At 40.0% G+C, this 18,566-nt stretch overlaps 1 protein-coding gene across 1 annotated transcript in view; it reads right to left on the reverse strand.

Annotated features, from left to right (window-relative positions):
• celsr3 (cadherin, EGF LAG seven-pass G-type receptor 3) overlaps nucleotides 1–18,566 on the reverse strand; it is a 262,123-nt gene that overhangs the window by 220,384 nt on the left and 23,173 nt on the right. The window contains exon 2 of the mRNA XM_048547414.2: nucleotides 6,938–7,576. Coding sequence (XP_048403371.2) covers nucleotides 6,938–7,576 — 639 coding nt within the window. The remainder of the gene's footprint in view (nucleotides 1–6,937; nucleotides 7,577–18,566) is intronic.

An 18,566-nucleotide genomic window follows, 5' to 3' on the forward strand; every position in this document is an offset into this window, starting at 1 on the left:
TTAAGTTTTATCTTTGGGCTTGGCATAATGTAGTCTCTCTTAACCAGTTTGGTATCAATATAACTTCTTTACTTCAAAAACGTTGAGGTGAAGACATGTAGCATACTCAAGGATGAGGTTTAGTGATTATGCATTATATATACATTCTTTAGTCTTACACAATTTGCATTGCTGGATTGCTTGAAGCATATCTTAACTCTCAGGAACAATTTCACCTGGATCATGTGGTTCCATATCTGTAGTACATGAAACTTCTGTTTTTCACCCATTGTGAATAATATCATTAGACAGTAACACTCACCCTGTATAAATTAATTAGATCTCCACTGACATAAATACATTCTGTCCAACTGTTTGATCATAATTTACTCTAGGAATAAGTATCTTTTCAAATGCCGGCAGCTTCACCACATTAACATCTTTGAACAAGTAACTATTTGACTTTTGGTGTTCTACAACTGTACAACACTCCAAAACACCTTATGAAAGTTATCTATAGATTTTGATAGCATTCTTTTAAATAGTTGGGCACTTTTTATGCTACTGAAGCTTTCATGTTAAACATGTGATGACAATGACTCACAATATCCACTGACTGGCCTATTCTTGTTACTCTGCAAGAGCCATTATATACTCTTACTATCAAAAGGACACTGTTATTCTTCTGTGATAAGGCTGTTCTTCTCCTCTCAGGACTTTACTTAAACAAGCTGCCACTGCAAATTAACTCAACATTGACAATAACTAGACAATAAATACACTCTTAAATTGGCCCACTTACTGCCTAAATGGTCATTAATAGTCTACTAAATAAAAACATGTCAGGAAAGGGCAGGCTAGGTTACGGGGAAAAAGGGAGAAAAGTCAATTTGAAGGTTATTGCATCAACCATGATCTCAGGAATGGTAGAGCAGGCTTGATGGACTGAATGGCCCAGTTCTGCTGCTATGCTTATGGTCTTGAGCATGATCCTAAATTTGCCAATGGAGGCTTAAGCAGGAATGTTTCCTATTATCAAGGAAAATAACAGTTTTTATCGAATCCACATAATTCTATTGTCAAGAACTGACTTAGCTGTATACAATATGCTTCCATGTTGACCTCTCTATAACAGAAACCATGGTGATTCTTCTGATCATAAATCTCTACCCATCCACAACCAGATATTCATCAAGCACCTTCACAAAACTATTAATTTTACAATGAATGGTCCAAATTATTACTTCATTCTGAAGAGAAATAAAATGTTTTCAATCTCTAATGTTGCTCGAGGCTTGTTAATTTTAAAATTCATTTCCATAGGCTAATCAAATTACCTGTTTATATAAACATTGTGTCTGTCTCACAGCATTTTTAAAATAGCTGACAGAAGCTGTGCTGGGAGCATGCAAGGTATGTTTGAAGTAGTGGATGGGTGTCAGTCATGTGCAGAATAGGACTTTGGGTCAGCCACCAGTCACATTCCCACCTCTGGGAAATCTTGCTGGAGTTAGTTATGGAAGCAGCTCCTCACCCAGTGACAGGAAGTCCATTAGTGCAAATAACTGGCCAGTGGGAGATGTCACCAGGATGCATAAGGAAATATATAATGAGAAAGACTATTTGGCTCTCTGGACTCACTCCTTTCACAAACTCATTTATTCTATTTCAGACTACTGTTGCAAGCCCATGTCCTTGCTTAATGATATGTCATGATTGGGTTTTGAAATAGTTTGGTCAGAGAAATTAAACACAGCTGATTTTTGCCCATTAAACACAACACTCAATTTCCAGTCAAATTTTGTGCTAGTATCAGAATCTCCTGAAATATCTGCAATTATTTAGATGATGTTTAGATTTCAATTATTTAATTCAGACATCATGTACTTTGTTAAAGTTAAGCTGTTACAGCAACAGCTATTGATCGTGGACATATTAGGCTGTCCAGGCCAGGTTTGCTGTTTATAGAAATGTATTTCATAAGTCCTATTGCAGCAACAGCATAGACCTAAATAAAATGCATCTCAGATGAATTCAAGATAACAAAAATCTTCTAATATTAAAATGTATCCCATTGTGACAAAAGAGGTATTTGAATAGATATCCTTAAACAGTCAGTATCCAGTAACACTGAACACTCAATTATTGTATGTAGATTGGAATATTGCTATGACAGTTTAAACTCAGAAAAATGCCAAAGAAATCATTGGAACTCTACCTGGTTTGAGAAGAAAGGCTAGCAATAAAGGGATGTTCGAGAGCACAAATGACATACTTCACACAGCCTTGCGTAATGTCCCACCCATGTTTGCAGCAAAAGATACACATTCTTGGCAATGGCCATGCACAATTGACTACGTACTCTCTGGGTCAACATAGAGCTGTCTATGCAGCTATGACATTTGATTTAAAGACACTAGCAGCTGACATGCTGCAGTAAAGTGGCATTACAGTGGAATTAATGGTCAGTTTCAACTTAAGGTCAATCTCTTCAGGCTTGCAACATGCCTATACTGTGGGTGCAGACGGTGTCTGGAGGCAGCTGGGGTATTTCTTTGTTATTGCCTCAATCTGCATCACTTCCACATTACCAGACACCAAACTGGGGTTTAGAAATCTGTGCCAATCAATCACAACCTGTTTCTTAAAAGCAGATTGCTTAGGTGTTGAAACTACAAAATATAATTTTTATTGTTTGTGATTAGTCTTGCTTGACGATCGAGCATCACAAAATTTTAATTGTGATTTCACCAAAATGTTACTATTTTGTTCTAACTTTGTTATTTTGTTTACAGTTCTGAGAGTGAGAGACAGGCGGCACAGTGGCGAGCATTTCTGCCTGAAAGCACCATGGATCCAGGTTCAATTCCACGCTCGGGCAACTCTGTGTGGAGTTTGCACATTCTCCCAGAGTCTGCATGGGTTTCCTCCGGGTGCTCCGGTTTCCCCTCTCAGTCCAAAGATGTCCAGATTACTTTTACTGGCCGTGCTAAATTGCCCACAGCATCCAGGGCGTGTAGGTTAGGAGGATTAGCCATCAGAAATGCAGGGTGTGATTAGCCATCAGAAATGTAGGGTTACAACGGTGGAGTGAGTCTGGGTGGGATGCTGTTCAAATAGTTGGTATCAGATTTGATGATCAAATGACCTGCTTCCACACTGTAGGAATTCTGTGATTCTAAGATGTTATAAATGCCTATCTACACTGGAGATCACATCCTACAGCCATTGCGCTGCTTCCTCGGCGCAGCAAACATTACTGATAAAGTTTGCAGTAACCGGTGAAAATCCTAATTTAACAGTTTTAATCTTCTGTTTTGTTTTGCTGATGTCAGCCAAATGATGTGCAGCAGTCTCTTCTCTCTAAGAGGAAGCACCCGATGAAGCATTCCTTTGTGACTGGTTTGCTGACTCCCATAACTAACTGGCACCACCTCCATTTCCTACCTACAAACCTCATCCCATCCCCTTAACCTGTCCGTCCTCCCCGGACTGACCTATCCCCTCCCCACCCATACTCTCCTCTGCACCTATCTTCTCTATCCATCTTCAGTCCGCCTCCTCCTCTCTCCCTATTTATTTCAGAACCTTCTCCCCATTCCCCTTTTCTGATGAAGGGTCTAGGCCTGAAACGTCAGTTTTTGTGCTCCTAAGATGCTGCCTGGACGGCTGTGTTCATCCAGCTCCATACTTTGTTGCCCTGGCACCATTTGAAAACAGGATGTGATCATCACAGAATCATAGAACCCTTACAGTGTGAAAACAGGCCATTCAGCTCATTGCGGTCACTCTACCCCGCTGACGAGTATCACACCCTGACCAATCCCCTACGCTATCCCTCTAATCCTACATTTCCCATGGCTGATCCACCTAACTTGCACATCCTTGGACATTAATGGGCAATTTAGCATGGCCAACCACTTAACCTGCACATCTTTAGGCTGTGGGAGGCAACCAGAACATCCAGAGGAAACCCACACAAATACGGGAAGAACATGCAAACTCCACACAGACAGTCGTATGAGGCTGTATTATGAGACAATAGTGCTAACTACTGAGCCACCATGTTGTCCCATGGTTGCCCATTTCCACCTTCATATATATTACATTGAATACAACAGCAAGTAGGTTATGATAGAGTTATATTTCAAAGTAGGTATGCCACAGGTTGAGTGGTGTATAGTCTTAGTCTTCACACTATAGGAAGGATGCTGTATCACTACAGAGAATGCAGAACACATTCACCGTGATGGTGCCTGGGCTGGAGCAATTCAGCTGTGAAGACAGATTAGACTGGCTGGGGTTGTTTTCTTTAGATCAGAGAAAGCTGATTGAGGTGTATTAAGTTCTGAGGGGCATATACAGATAGAGAGAAACTATCCCCTTCATCAAAGCATCAATAACCAGGGAGCATAGTTTTAAGGTAAGCGATTTAGAGGGGATTTGAGGAAAACTTTTATCATGCAGCAGGCTGTGGGTATCCGGAATTCACCGCCTAAAAAGGTAGTAGAAGCAGAAACTCTCAAGACATTTAAGAACAATTTAGACAAGCATTTGAAATACCACACAAGGTTTTTTTAAAAAATTCATTTACAGAATGTGGGATTTACTGACTGGGCCAGCATTCATTGCCCATTCCTACTTATCTTGAAGCAGTTGAAAGTCAACCACATTGCTGTGGATCTGGAGTCACATGTAGGCCAGACCAGATAAGGACTGCAGTTTCCTGCATAAAGGACATTAATGAACCAGACATGTTGTTTCTGACAATCGATGATAGTTTCATGGTCATTATTGGACTTTTAATTCCAGATTTTTATTGAATTCAAATTCCATCATCTGCCATGATAACAAAGTGTGGAGCTGGATGAACACAGCAGGGCAAGCAGCAATCTCAGGAGCACAAAAGCTGACGTTTCAGGCCTAGACCCTTCATCAGAGAGCTCTCTGATGAAGAGTCTAGGCCCGAAACGTCAGCTTTTGTGCTCCTGAGTTGCTGCTTGGCCTGCTGTGTTCATCCAGCTCCACACTTTGTTATCTTGGATTCTTCAGCATCTGCAGTTCTCATTATCACTCCATCATCTGCCATGACAAGTTTCAAATCTAGCTCTCCAGAACATCATCAGGGTCTCCAAATTAATAGTATGGCAATAATGCCACTAGGCCATCATCTCCACACTAAAGGTTACAGGTCATGTGCTGGGAAATGGGATTAGAATAGATAGATGTTTGATAACTAGTGTGGACACAATGGGCCAAAGGCTTCTTTCCATCCTCTACTCTGCTGTATATCCATTAAGATCTATCTACCATTTAATAGTTAATTTAGTTTGCTTATATAGATACTCTTGAATGCTGCACAACTCCCTATTTGTCAACTATCCACATAACTTGGCATCATTAAAAATTGCTGTTACTAGGTTAGTGAAATGAAGGGACCCAAAAAACCTCATGCATAACTCCAATAGTCACCAAACCAATGATACTGAAATTCATTACAGGCAGTTCAAAACACGTGGCATATACAGCTTCATGCCATGGGAACGAGTCATGGTACAGAGGAGATCTGTGAAGCATGTAATGAAACGTATTTATTTTGAAAACGGAAGAGACTCAGAGGTGCCTAAAATCAGACAACACCGAATTATGGATCCTGTACCTCTGTCATTTGGGTTCTTTGCTCCAATAGTCACTTCCAATACAGAAATTCCATATTACACTCGATCAAGAATTTGACTAAGAAATGCTCAAGATGGAATTGTTGATTTCTCATAGGGCCTAATTATGAAATACAGGTAATCCAGACCCAATCTATATTCGACCTTTCCAGCCAGGCAAAAGAAAAGAGACAGAAATGGCAAAGATCGAAGTGATCCTGAGGTGCTTTGTTATCTTTGTGCACGTAAAAATTAAGTAAAGGGTTTATTTTCAGGAATGCTACAGAGATTTTCAATTTAGCCATTCAATAAACATAAGCATTGCAATCCTATCACAGATATTTTAGCTGACGAAAAACAAACATATGAACTTAATGTTCATGTGTTGCAAAAACTCCTGGTTCAAAAATAATTTAAAACCTAGGACAACAATGTAATTGGAAAATGTTGGACAGGAGCATTTGCATACAAATAACATTAGAACAACAAAAATGGATGGACAACAGAATTTCTCTCTCCTGTCAAGAAACTGAAATCAATTACAAAAGTTGAACTGGACATCTTGGAACAAGTGGCATTAAAATGAACAAACTGGCTAAAACCAATAAATGCTCATGATATTCACAGGTAAGGAAATGTCAATGCTGCTAAATGAGAATGCTTACTTTAAAACCATTGTGGCAGTTAACATCCATTGTACCAGTCAAATGCAAGAGATCCTCAAATACCAACAGCTATGCAATTCAAAAGGGTGAATCAGTCTTGGCATTCATAAAATGGTGCTATTGGGTGAATCAGGATATACAGTGCCACTGGTTAGACATCACACTTTTCTCAAGCCAAAGACGATTCTGGTTATGAACATGGGGAGCAGCTGGTCCTCTAGGGGAAGCAGTGACAAGCTATCTCAACTGCAACTGGGAACCAACTGCACATCAACAACAAAAACTAACGCACTCTAATGTCATCACAGTAAGTTATGCGGATCTTGTATCAGAACATATGATCCACTGGCTAGGAATTACACTCCTGAAAGCAATAAGTGGGACTGAAGACATTACCAGGCATAATGAATTTATTGACCTAATTCTTGCCTGATGTCATTTTATATGCCCAGCCATTTCTTCTTGAAAGGACCTGAAGATTTTCCAAGGATGGTGTCTCTGCATTATTCTGAGAGATTAAAATCTAAGCAACTTTGCTGGCAATAAATTGATGTTTAAAAACAAGGTAGTTTTGACTCTATTCAAAAGAAAATAGATTGCTTCCCCAATGAACAAAATAATTCTAGTTTAACAAACCTGTGAACTCCTCACGGCAAACACATGTGTATCCACCCTCTCTGCGACTGCATACTCCAGAATTCTGGCAGGGATTTGAGTAGCAAAGGTTGATCTCTGTCTCACAGTAATCTCCTGTAAATCCTGGTGGGCAGCGGCAACGCAGACCCGTGATGGGATGGATGGGCCGGAAGAGCATGGACTCTGAAGCAATGAATGCCGAAGAGCTATCAAACTTTAGCACCGAGATACATTTCATGTAGTTTTCACAGGGCTCCCGGAGACAGACATTGTCATCAAACGGAAGGACCTCCAGCATGGAGACCGAGGTCAGCAACATCCGGCTCATATACAGCTGCTCCTGAAGCTCGTTGGAAGAGAAGAACTGGCTCTGGCTCCCACCTGGAACCATGGCAGAAAAACTCACGTTCAGAATGCTGCCGCTGACATCAGTGTCATTCTGGATGTTGAAAACAAAGATGTCCTCCTTGGAGGTTGACAACACTGCTGCCAGTCCCTCCACAAAGCGATTCAGCAAAGGAGAGAGGAACCGTTCCTGTGACATGTTCTCCAGACGCACTGTGATGCTGTTGGATAACATCTCCTCCGTAATGACAATTACTCTCAGAACACACTGTGCAGTCACACTATGAATCCCATCTGGAAAAGCAGAAAGAGCAAAATTACTCAACCAATATATGGAATTGGGATCACTGGGCTTTTCATCATGAAGGATGGTTTCCACTGGCCAGAACAGAAAGATCATGCAACAAAGTATGCTGCTAATTAGACATTACAGCAAAATGGGACAGATAATTTAAGATACAGTAATCATTTAAAATACACAATATTCTTCAACTGGCATTTTTCAAAATCACATTAAATACATAAAATTCAAAATTCCTTTCCAGTTATTAATTAATGGAGTGTGGGAGTAACAGTGGAAGACAGAGATGTAAAAAAAAACTGAAAACGATTCGCACTTATTTAAGAGATAGTAGGAACTGCAGATGGAGAATCTGAGATAACAAGGTGTAGAGCTGGATTAACACAGCCGGACCAAGCAGCATCAGAGGAGCAGAAAAGCTGAATTTTGGGTCTAGACTCTTCTTCAGAAATGAAGACCCTTCCTCATTTCTGAAGAAGAGTCTAAGCGTGAAACATCAGCTTTCCTGCTCCTCTGATGCTGCTTGGCCTGCTGTGTTCATCCAGCTCTACACCCTGTTATCACACTTATTTAACGCCTTTCATAACATCAAGGCATCCTGAAGCACAGTAGAATGTTGTAATTTCTGTATTCTAAATTAGGAAACAAACAGTTAATTAGTGCACAGCATGATTCCACAAATAGCAATCAGAAAATGACTAGACAATTTGTTTCATGGTGGCATTGGTAGAGGGATATGTATCAGAGAACACAGAAGCTCTTCTTCAAATGAGGCCAGAGGATTTTTTTTACATTGACCCAAGCAAGCAAACTGAGCATCTCATATCAACGTCAGTCCATCAGACAGTGCAGCACTCCATCAGTACTGCAGTGAAATGCTGGTTTAGAGTTTTGAATATTGAATGCACAGAGAAGTTAGACACAGACAAGGTAAAATGGAATTTAAGATAATGCCCAAAGGGACGAAGGGAGTACTGTGAGAGGAGGCTTAAGTGTAGCATAAAAGTAGATCAGTTGATTCAAATAATCTGTTTCTAAGATGTAAATTCTATGTGATAAGCAAAACAAAACTGTTTCTATTACAGTGGCAGTGGTCCAGAAGTGAGTTTGCTCGCTAAACATACAATGCTTCTGCTCTTGTGAACTTTTGCTTTTTGGCTGTCATCATAAGCCTGTGCTCTTGAACGCACACTGAGTTAAGTGATCAATGCCACAAAAACAAATCATCTCTGATAATTCATTCTTTTCTAGATGTTATTCCCTTCTGTCAATAAATTAAGCCCAGGGACATAAGGCACCACTGCAATTTAATATCTTTTATTCAGATGATCAGGGTCACAGTATACAAATCAAACCTGTAACTGGCTCCCTGTGGTGAGCTAAACGTGAATCCTTTCATCAAACTATGCTCACAATTGACAGCCAACATGGATACTTCTTTGTGAATAGCAAGCTAACAAAAGCGTTAAGACTTACCTCTTTGAGTTAGCTAGGTTATAGAGGACCTGGGGATTGCTTATATGTAAGTATGGAACTCTGACATCAGGTGCTTGTTTCCTTAATCAGCGAGCCAAACTTTGAAACGTTGTTTGTGCAGTGAATAAAGATTCACTGCAAGTGTTCAAAACGAACTGAGCCAGTTTTTAACATACCTGACGTCACAGCATACAAAATACAGGTGGAATATCAGGCAACATTCATTGCCATCGGAAAATTGTTCGATCACCTTCAGGGTATGAAGAGAAATTTCCAGACTCTGAATCAGTTTAAGGAGCTCCTTTCTTTACCTCTCTTAGCAGTTTCCCTACCTGCTGCGGGACTAATGTCTTTCATGGTATTCAGTTGTACCACAGTGGTGTATGACAGATTTGATGGAGCAAATGCTTACTGTCTGCCCATCATTCTCATATGGTCATTACTTTTTTTTAAACAGTTTTTCACCTCCTAAACGGAATGAAAAGAATTCAGGTTAACAGAGTAGCTAAACCTTTGCTCAGAAATTACAACAGTCATCATCTTATTGCTCCTGCCTAATTGATACCAATAGTGTTTGCTAAAGATGTTTATAAATGTTCATTCTATAACATTACATGTTACAAAGTTTGTATTCCTCTAGTCGGTCTCAATTTGACGAAAGAACGCACAGATTGACATTTTAGATTAAATGCAGTTCTATTATTTCACCACATTCCAAATCAATTATTGAAAACAGATTGTGCTACCTGTCACCAGATTGAATGGAATTGTAACTCAATTTGAAGTTTACAACATCATGATCCGTTTTCTAAGATTTCCTAAATATTAACTGCTTAAAAATTAAATAACCACAAATTGCACAATGAGAAGTACTTCACTGAAAAAATACCCACATCCAAACAATTTAAATGCCTCTATACCAAACTCAATTCTTGAGAGATAGTCTGATCAGAACATGGCACAGTTTGAGCAGGATCCTTTATGGTTTTTTATTTTACTGTTTTGGTTATCCAACTCCCTGTTTATTGATTGCTGCTCCATTTAGATACAGTGTGCAGGAGTTTCATGGAATTGATTTGAAGGCAAATGTCTGCATAGATTACAGGGTGAATTTTAAGCTAATCTGCCAATCAGGAAGTGAACAACAGTTGGGCCTTTCTGTTGAAGACAATGGAAAACCAACATTCGGCAAGTACTCAACTAGCAATCTGCTCAATTCTATGAGATTCCCATCTGATAAGTTAAATTAACGTTATTCTCAAAGTATCTGCATAATGGAAACGAAAGAGAACATACATCACTCGGTCTATTTCCAGTTGGCAATGCTTCATTTAGGTCAGTTCCTGCAGTGTTATAAGTATTAACTCGGGATGGAGATTTGGCGGACCAGGTTTACACAACATTTACATGCAATGAGTTTCTAGGGGTCAAATGGGTTTATTTGAGAAGTTCGTGGGGAAACAAAGCAAGAGTACTTTAATAAAGTGGAATGACGTTACACTGCCTTCCACAATATTTTACAAAGGTAAAACTGGACAGATAGCGACTAAAAACGATTATCCTTGATACTAGTTATGAAATCTCTGACTTCAAATCAGTGGATCTACAGACAGAACATCCAATTTCTATTTAAATTCTGCAGACGTTTCAAAAAAATACAATCACAAATTGACAGGAGCAGATCCATTTTGGACATAGAGGCAGTTTAAGCTGCCCTGAAATAGCCTTCAAAATAAAATGTTTTTCCGTACCCAACTAGTTATAGCAACTTCTGCCTCCAATTTCAGGCAAGCCAAGTGGAATTCCCACGTGGTACACATCTATCTATCAAATCAATCCAAGCCAGATTCAATAGAGATCATCGCACAATCATTCAAAAAGCACTACAGACAATCCCCAAGTTGCGAACGGATTCAGTTCTTTGGTCAGTTTTTAAGTTGATTTGTGGGCAAACTGAAACACATGCTGGACAATATAAAGTAGTTGCTCGTATGTCAGATCTTTAAAATTACATTCCTAGCTGGGATCGCACTCTTAAATACAAGCATTTGTTAAATTGGATGTTGATAAACCAGGAACCCCCTGTACTACACTCCACATTTTCTGTTTAGCCTTATACAGGATGTGGATGTCATCAATGACAGCATCTGTTGCCCGTCGCTAATTTCTCCTGAACTGATTGGATCTCTCATCCATTTCAGAGGACAGTCTAGAGTTAACCACATTTCTGTGGGTTTGAATAGGCAAGGATGGCAGATTTCCCTCCCTAATGGGCATCACTGAACCTGGCATGTCTTTAATGATAGTTGACAATGTTTAAATGTTAAATGGTCTCAATTGGATTAGCTGTATTGTTAAATCCCTGATATTCATTGAATTCAAATTTCACCACTTGCCAAGGTAGCATTCAAATCTTGGGCCCAGATCATTAGTCTAGAGCCACAGATTACCAGTCCAGTGACATCATCACTAAACTACTTCCTCTTACGGAGCTGCAAATGGCAGACAAGAAAACTGGCCTCAAATTATTCTGATATTTTGCTTTGATTCAGATGGATGCTTACATGTTTTCATTTTGGTGTTTGCAGCCTCCAGGAAAAACAGTACAAGTAACTTAAGATGTATCTGTTGATACATGATGCAGAGCTACACTCAGCTCACCAGACAGAATATTACATCAGCTGCTACAAAAGCGCATTCTCGTGCATTCACAAGCACTTAAAAGTTCTGCTTATTTTTACATATTAATTATTGATTGCCACTCAACCTGAATATGACAAAGCAGTTAAGAAGTAATAAAATTGCAACAGCAGTCAAAAAAAATTGCAGAACAGTTGTGAGAAAAATTATGAATAAATCCACAGAATTGCGCTCACAGCAGGATATCTGCAGTAAGTCTATCAAAGGTACACTCCATAAACTGGATCTACTTCAGGTTATCCTAACTTTGTGTGAGTGTTTTATTTGTAGTATCAGTGGACTAGTAGTAGTAGGGCTGTACTGGTCAGGTCTCTGCAATGACCTGGGTACTGTGTCACTACACAAATTACAGATGATTCTCTCTCCTTTGGCACCTTACATACATCAGCCTCAATATCCAGCTATTTATCTTTACAATGCAATCATATCCTACAAATGCTGATTTTTTTGCTCATTAAAAAAGAACAAACACTGCTTAAAAGAAAACAGCCCACCAATCTCCACTTATGAAAATGTCAGCCAATTATCATTGGTCCTACTGATTTCACACAATGCTTGAGGAAATTTTTCAAAAGCTGGTTTACAGCAACAGGTTGTCACAATATGATAAATTACTTGCCTTATGTATGTTATGCAAGACTATTTCTACAAGATTCACCTGAAAAGTAACAAAAAAAGGGAAACTAAGTCATCAAGTTAACTATAAAAGTTGTGGTCCAAGGAGGATAATCAGAGTATCTGGCTCCATCCACCACACAGGAGAAAAAGGTAAACAAAAAACTGTGGAAATAATCAGGATCTACAGAACAAATATTCAGATCGAGAAAGGTCCTTGACCTGGAATGTTAGCAATTTTTCTCTACGCAGATGCTGACAAATATGCTGAACATTTCCAGCATGTTCCGTTCTCAATAAATTTGCTCAATTTCTGAAATATGTTGCTTTTATTGTAAGAAAAAAGAGAAAATGGAGATATTGTGGGAAGATGAAATTGTAATAGAAGAGCATGCATGATCAGTGAATGTCAAAGTGGACTTCAAATACTAAATGGTCTGCTTTTTTAGGCTCTTTTGCTATTGAACACTGTTTGAGTGGAGTGAAAACATCAGATTGCATCAATGGAGTGCTTTGGATCAGGAGACATGGAACAGCTTGGCTGAAGAAACAGCCAAGAACTTCCACAGTCAAATAAAAATTAAACCTATGAAAATTGAGCTTGCACTAATTCTGCAAATATAGATTTAAGCTGCTGTATCAACTGTATACACCCATCACCTCTTTTATAATTCCTCAGCTTCAGTTTTAATGCAATGGCAAAAGATAGAATAAATTTTTGGGATATCCACTAGGTATCCTCATCATTCCTAAAATTTAGCATTTCACTGGATCTATAGATCCTGCAATGTCACATCCAAGTAACAGGAATTATGGAATTCACAGCATTAGAGACAGTTATTCTGCCCACATCAGTTTCACTTCTTCAACTGGTGCGTTATGCTTCACTACTCTTCCTGTTTGTTCTTTTTTACCCCTCCTCACATGCATAGTTAGCAAATTAGCTTTTACATCATGCTAGAATACTACTTACAGTAAACCATTCATGCTCTGAAAGTTGTACAAGTGAGTAAAAACTTTCTAGCAGCCATTGTTATTCTTATAAAAACAGTCATGAGTCTATACTGCCTCATTATGGATTGAAGACCAGAAGACATTCAGTCAAGGCAGTACTGGGTTTAGACATGATGCCCCTGCGACTGAACAGCTGTCTAGCATTTACTAAGTCTCACACATGAATAATGAACATTTGTTTAAGCTATTGTATTCAACAGAATGTGACAGATGCACTACTGTTAAGAAAAGAAAATCTTAGCAATTCATTCCTGCCAGTGTCTCTGATAGATGTCCTTAACAATTGTAGTTTGAACAAAATATTCCAAAAATTGTGAATATACAATGTTAATTGAACTTGTGCAATTCAGTTATTTGAGTGTGCATAAAAATATGGATGCATCAGAAATGCACTAATCTTTTATAAAGCAGGGCTCAGTCATGTACGCCCAGAATTTCTAAATGCACAGCTGAATTACAGATCTTTGCTGTTCTAACAGTACAATGCACATCTCCATTTGGAGAGTCATGGGGCTCAATCAGAACATTGAGGGTCTAGATCAGCCAAGCACAACTATTAGAACAACACTAAGCTTCTATTTAAAGGCTCTGGGAAATGTAATGATGAGGGATTCAACCTTGTAAGGAAAGGAGTTGGCGTTTCTAGCAGACCTCGAGTCACTGTTAATGAAACACTCAAAAGGCAGCCTGATAATAATGTAGTTAACTCTCAGCTAGAACTTATTTCTTGACAACTGGATTCCCAGACTCTCCCATTCAGCACTTGTTAACGGTATTTACAATATTAGATCTCCAGTCTGAAGACAGCAGCCATGAAACCAGGAATTGTGCAGAAGTCAGGAGCCAAAAGAGTTACCCTCCTTGAAGTTTTGTAGAGATTATAAGATTACAAAATGGATGAAATGAAAAGAATGTTTCAATAAATCGTTTTTATTGGATGACTAAATGTATTATACCTCACATTTCTGTATAACAGTGGACAGGCACAAATGACTTCTTCCATCAAGATAAGAGCTTTGTAGGACAATGCCAGCACTTCACTTCCTCCTTGAATAATCTTTTATCACTGAACATTTCAGTCACCAACCAGCAAAAGTAGAGATTCATTTCCAATGATGGCGTGACAGCAAACCCACAACATAGTAAAAAATGCCTCCCAATTTAGTCCATTAAAGGAAAACGTACTGTCTTAACATCTTAATAATTCACAAGGGATCAGTGATATAATGAGGCGTATTCTACACTTGTACAAAGTCTCTGAAGGACCTCAAAGGAACTTCTACAACTAGTCAAAACATGGTTGTTTGCAGATCTATACTTCAATAGAATAAAATTGCTGTGCTCATACATCATTAATCTCACTGTAGTCATACTTAGAACAGGGACTCCTAGCTGATTGGGACTATATATGCCACAGCTTTAATATTCATTCCCAATACGGCAGCTATGAACAACATCTAGATCTACATTCAACATGCATTAAAACACAGTAGTCTGATGTGAGTAAACTGTGTTTGACTTGTGGGCTGAATTGGGAAAAGGGCTATTTTACACCAAAGGACTGAGGAAGGACTTGCTGTACTTTTCACAAGTAAGTTACCAAAACTTCTTAGGGGTCATGCTTATGTTACAGTTTTGCAAGCAGTGGGGACAATGGTAGAGAAGTTGGCACTGTACCATGGTGTGTACATAAAGAGAGATTCAGATGGCAACCAGTTGCTGATTGGTTTGTAGAATTGTGACAAGTTGCTGATGCAAAGGTCATCAGCTTGAAAGTGACTCTGATTAGTTAGAAGGCAGCTCACAGGGTGAGCAACAGAGTAAAGCACCAGTTGCTGTGTGTTGCTATCTTTAACTAAAGAGACATTATAATCTGTGAATCAATCACTGTGCCTCCTGCAAAGAAGTAAATGAGCCTGAAGAAAACCTGAATAACTAAAGGATTTTGGAAATGTAAGGAACCTCTTCATGAAATCTTGAGGACTGATCCAACTGACCTTTTTTGCCCACTATTTCTTTCTCCTCCATTCATCCATCCATAAGGCCAGTGTGTATTTGTTTGTCTACCATGTGTGCTTATGTGAATTGGGGGGCTTCAAGGGGGTGGGATGAGGTTAGAAGGTAGGAAATAGAGGTGCAGCTTGAGGTAGGAGGAGGGGATAGGTGAGAGGAAGAACAGGTTAGGGAGGCGGAGACGAGCTGGGCTGGTTTTGGGATGCAATGGGGGTGGGAGGGGAGATTTTGAAGCTTGTGAAATCCACATTGATACCATTGGGCTGCAGGGTTCCCAAGCGGAATATGAGTTGCTGTTCCTGCAACCATCAGGTGGCATCGTTGTGGCACTGCAGGAGGCCCAGGATGGACATGTCATCCCAGGAATGGGAGGGGAAGTTGAAATGGTTCATGGCTGGGAAGTGCAGTTGTTTATTGCGAACTGAGTGTAGGTGTTCTGCAAAGCGATCCCCAAGCCTCCGTTTGGTTTCCCCGATGTAAAGGAGGCCACAATGGGAACCGCGGATGCAGTCTACCACATTGGCAGATGTGCAGGTGAACCTCTGCTTGATGTGGAAAGTTTTCTTGGGGCCTGGGATGGGGGTGAGGGAGGTGGTTTGGGGGCAAGTGTAGCACTTCCTGTGGTTGCAGGGGAAAATGACGGCTGAGATGGGATTGGAGGGGAGTGTGGAGTGGACAAGGGAGTCACAAAGAGAGTGGTCCCTCCGGAAAGCAGACAAGGGGAGGATGGAAAAATGTCTTTGGTGGTGGGGTCAGATTGCAGATGGCGGAAGTGTTGGAGGATGATGCGTTGGATCCGGAGGTTGGTGGGCACACATCCAGACCAAGTGGGAGCATTGTACCGTGATCCTGATTTATGTAGATGATGGACAAGCTTTCGAGTGTCAGGAAGGTGAGTTATCTGCTGCAGGATGTGTAGGCTCTGATCTGGTCTTGCAGCCACAGGAATTACATGGTTGTCTAGTTCAGTTTCTGGTCGAATGGTAACCCCCAGGATGATGGTAGAGGGGATTCAATCATGGTAGTGTCATTGAATGACAAGGGTCAATGGTTAGATTCTCTCTTGTTGGAGATAGTCATTGCCTGGCATTTGTGTTGTGCAAATATTACTTTCCAACTGTCAGCCCCAACATGGGTATTGTCATTGTCCAGGTCTTGCTGCATTTGGACATGGTTTGTTTAAGCATCTGAGGAGTTGTGAATGATACTGACATTCTGCAGTCGTCAGCAAACATCTCTACTTCTGCCATTGTGATGGAGGGATGATCATTCATGAAGCAGCTGAAGAAAACTGGAGCAAGGACACCACCTCGAGGAATACCTGCTGTTCTGGAGCCAAGATGACTGATTTCCAACAAACACTGCCATTTTCCTTTGTGCCAGGTATACACCTAATCAGTGAAGTGCTTTCCTCAGATTCCCATTGATTCAGGTTTGCTCAGGCTCCTTAATACCATTCTCTATCAAATGTGATTTTGATGTCAAGAGCAGTCACTCCAACCTCACCTCTGGAATTCAGAGATAGTAGGAATTGCAGATGCTGGAGAATTTGAGATAACAAGATGTAGAGCTGGATGAACACAGCAGGCCAAGCAGCATCAGAAGAGCAGGAAGGCTGATGTTTCGAACCTCAACCCTTCTTCAGAATTCAGTTCTTTCATCCATGTTTGAACCAAGGCTGTAATTAGGTCTGGAGCTCAGTGGCGATGGCATAACCCAAACTTAGCGTCATTATGCCAGGTTATTACTCAACAGGTGTAGCTTAATGAGACTGTTGACGTTACCTTTCATCACTTTACTGATGATGGTATGTAGTTAGAAAGGGCTATAATTGGCTAGGTTGGATTTGTTATGCCTTAAGTGTAAAAGACATTCCTGGGTAAAATTCCATATTGTCAGGTAAACAGACAGTTTTGTAGCTGTACTAGAACAGCTTGGCTAGTGGCAGGGCAGGCTCTGCAGTACAAGTCTTGAATATTATTACCGGAATGCTGTCAGGGCTCATAATCTTTGCAGCATCCAATGCCTCCAACTGTTTCTTGATATTGCGGAGGGATCTGAATTGTTTGCAGGCTAAACCTAACGATATTTGGCACAGGCCACGTTGGATTATCCACACAGCACGTCTGGCTGAAAATTGCTGCAAATACTTCAGCTTCATCTTTTGCCCTGATACGATGGGCTCTCTACTTTTGAGGGATTGGGACATCTGTGGACCCTCCACCTCCAGCAATCGTGGCTAAATGTGGCAGAACTGCAGTATTTAGATCTGATCTTTGGGTTGTGGAATTGCCAGCTCTTTCTATCACTTGCTGCTATAGCTCTTTGGCATAAAAGCCATTCTGTTTTGTAGCTTCACCAGGATGACATTTTTTTGTATGCGTGGTAATGCTCCTAGTATGTTTTCCTGCAATCTTGGTTAAGGGGTGAATTCTCTGGTTTGATGGTAATGGTAGAGAGGGAGATCTCCAGGCCTTGAGGCCTCAAATTGCATTGCAGCATCTCATGGATGCTCAACTTTGAGATGCCAGGTCTGTTTGAAGTCTATTTCGTTTAGCAGAATGAGAATGCCACACAACTTTATCACAGTGGCAGTAAATCTAATTATAACAACTAATCCAATGTCAATTGTAGGCTGATTTTTTGCTATTTTGCTTTGTGCCTGCCTGCTCCTAAAATTCTTTGTTCAAAGTAAACCATCAATGCAAAAATTGTGCAGTCCGTTCTCATCAACTTGCTGGGAAAGCACTAATGCAGAGGTTTTGCCTCACCGCAATAGTATTAGTGACTCGGAGCTGATGTCATATTAGGTTACTTCAATTCTAACAATATTTAACAGAACTTCCTTAAATAGGTTATATGGGATTCTTGCGACATTTTCATCATGTTCTTTCAAGATATTTGCAATTATAATTCCCATGGAGAATAGGCTTTTTAATTGCTTTTATTCCTTATCACATTGTAAGCTTTACGCCTCCCTATGACATACCATGCCATTCTGCTTAAATTAAAACTTGTCTCAAAGATTTTCTTGCTTTATTGTCTTTGTTAGGCTACAATTTTGTGGATGTCATGTGTTCTTCACTACTTTCTGCAAGATATGTCATTCACATTTGTCTCTCAAAAGCAAGGGTCAGCAATCTTCTTCATCACTGGCAGTTCCTC

This window comes from Stegostoma tigrinum, chromosome 11 (assembly GCF_030684315.1).
Source record: "Stegostoma tigrinum isolate sSteTig4 chromosome 11, sSteTig4.hap1, whole genome shotgun sequence".
NCBI classification, from domain to species: Eukaryota; Metazoa; Chordata; class Chondrichthyes; order Orectolobiformes; family Stegostomatidae; genus Stegostoma; species Stegostoma tigrinum.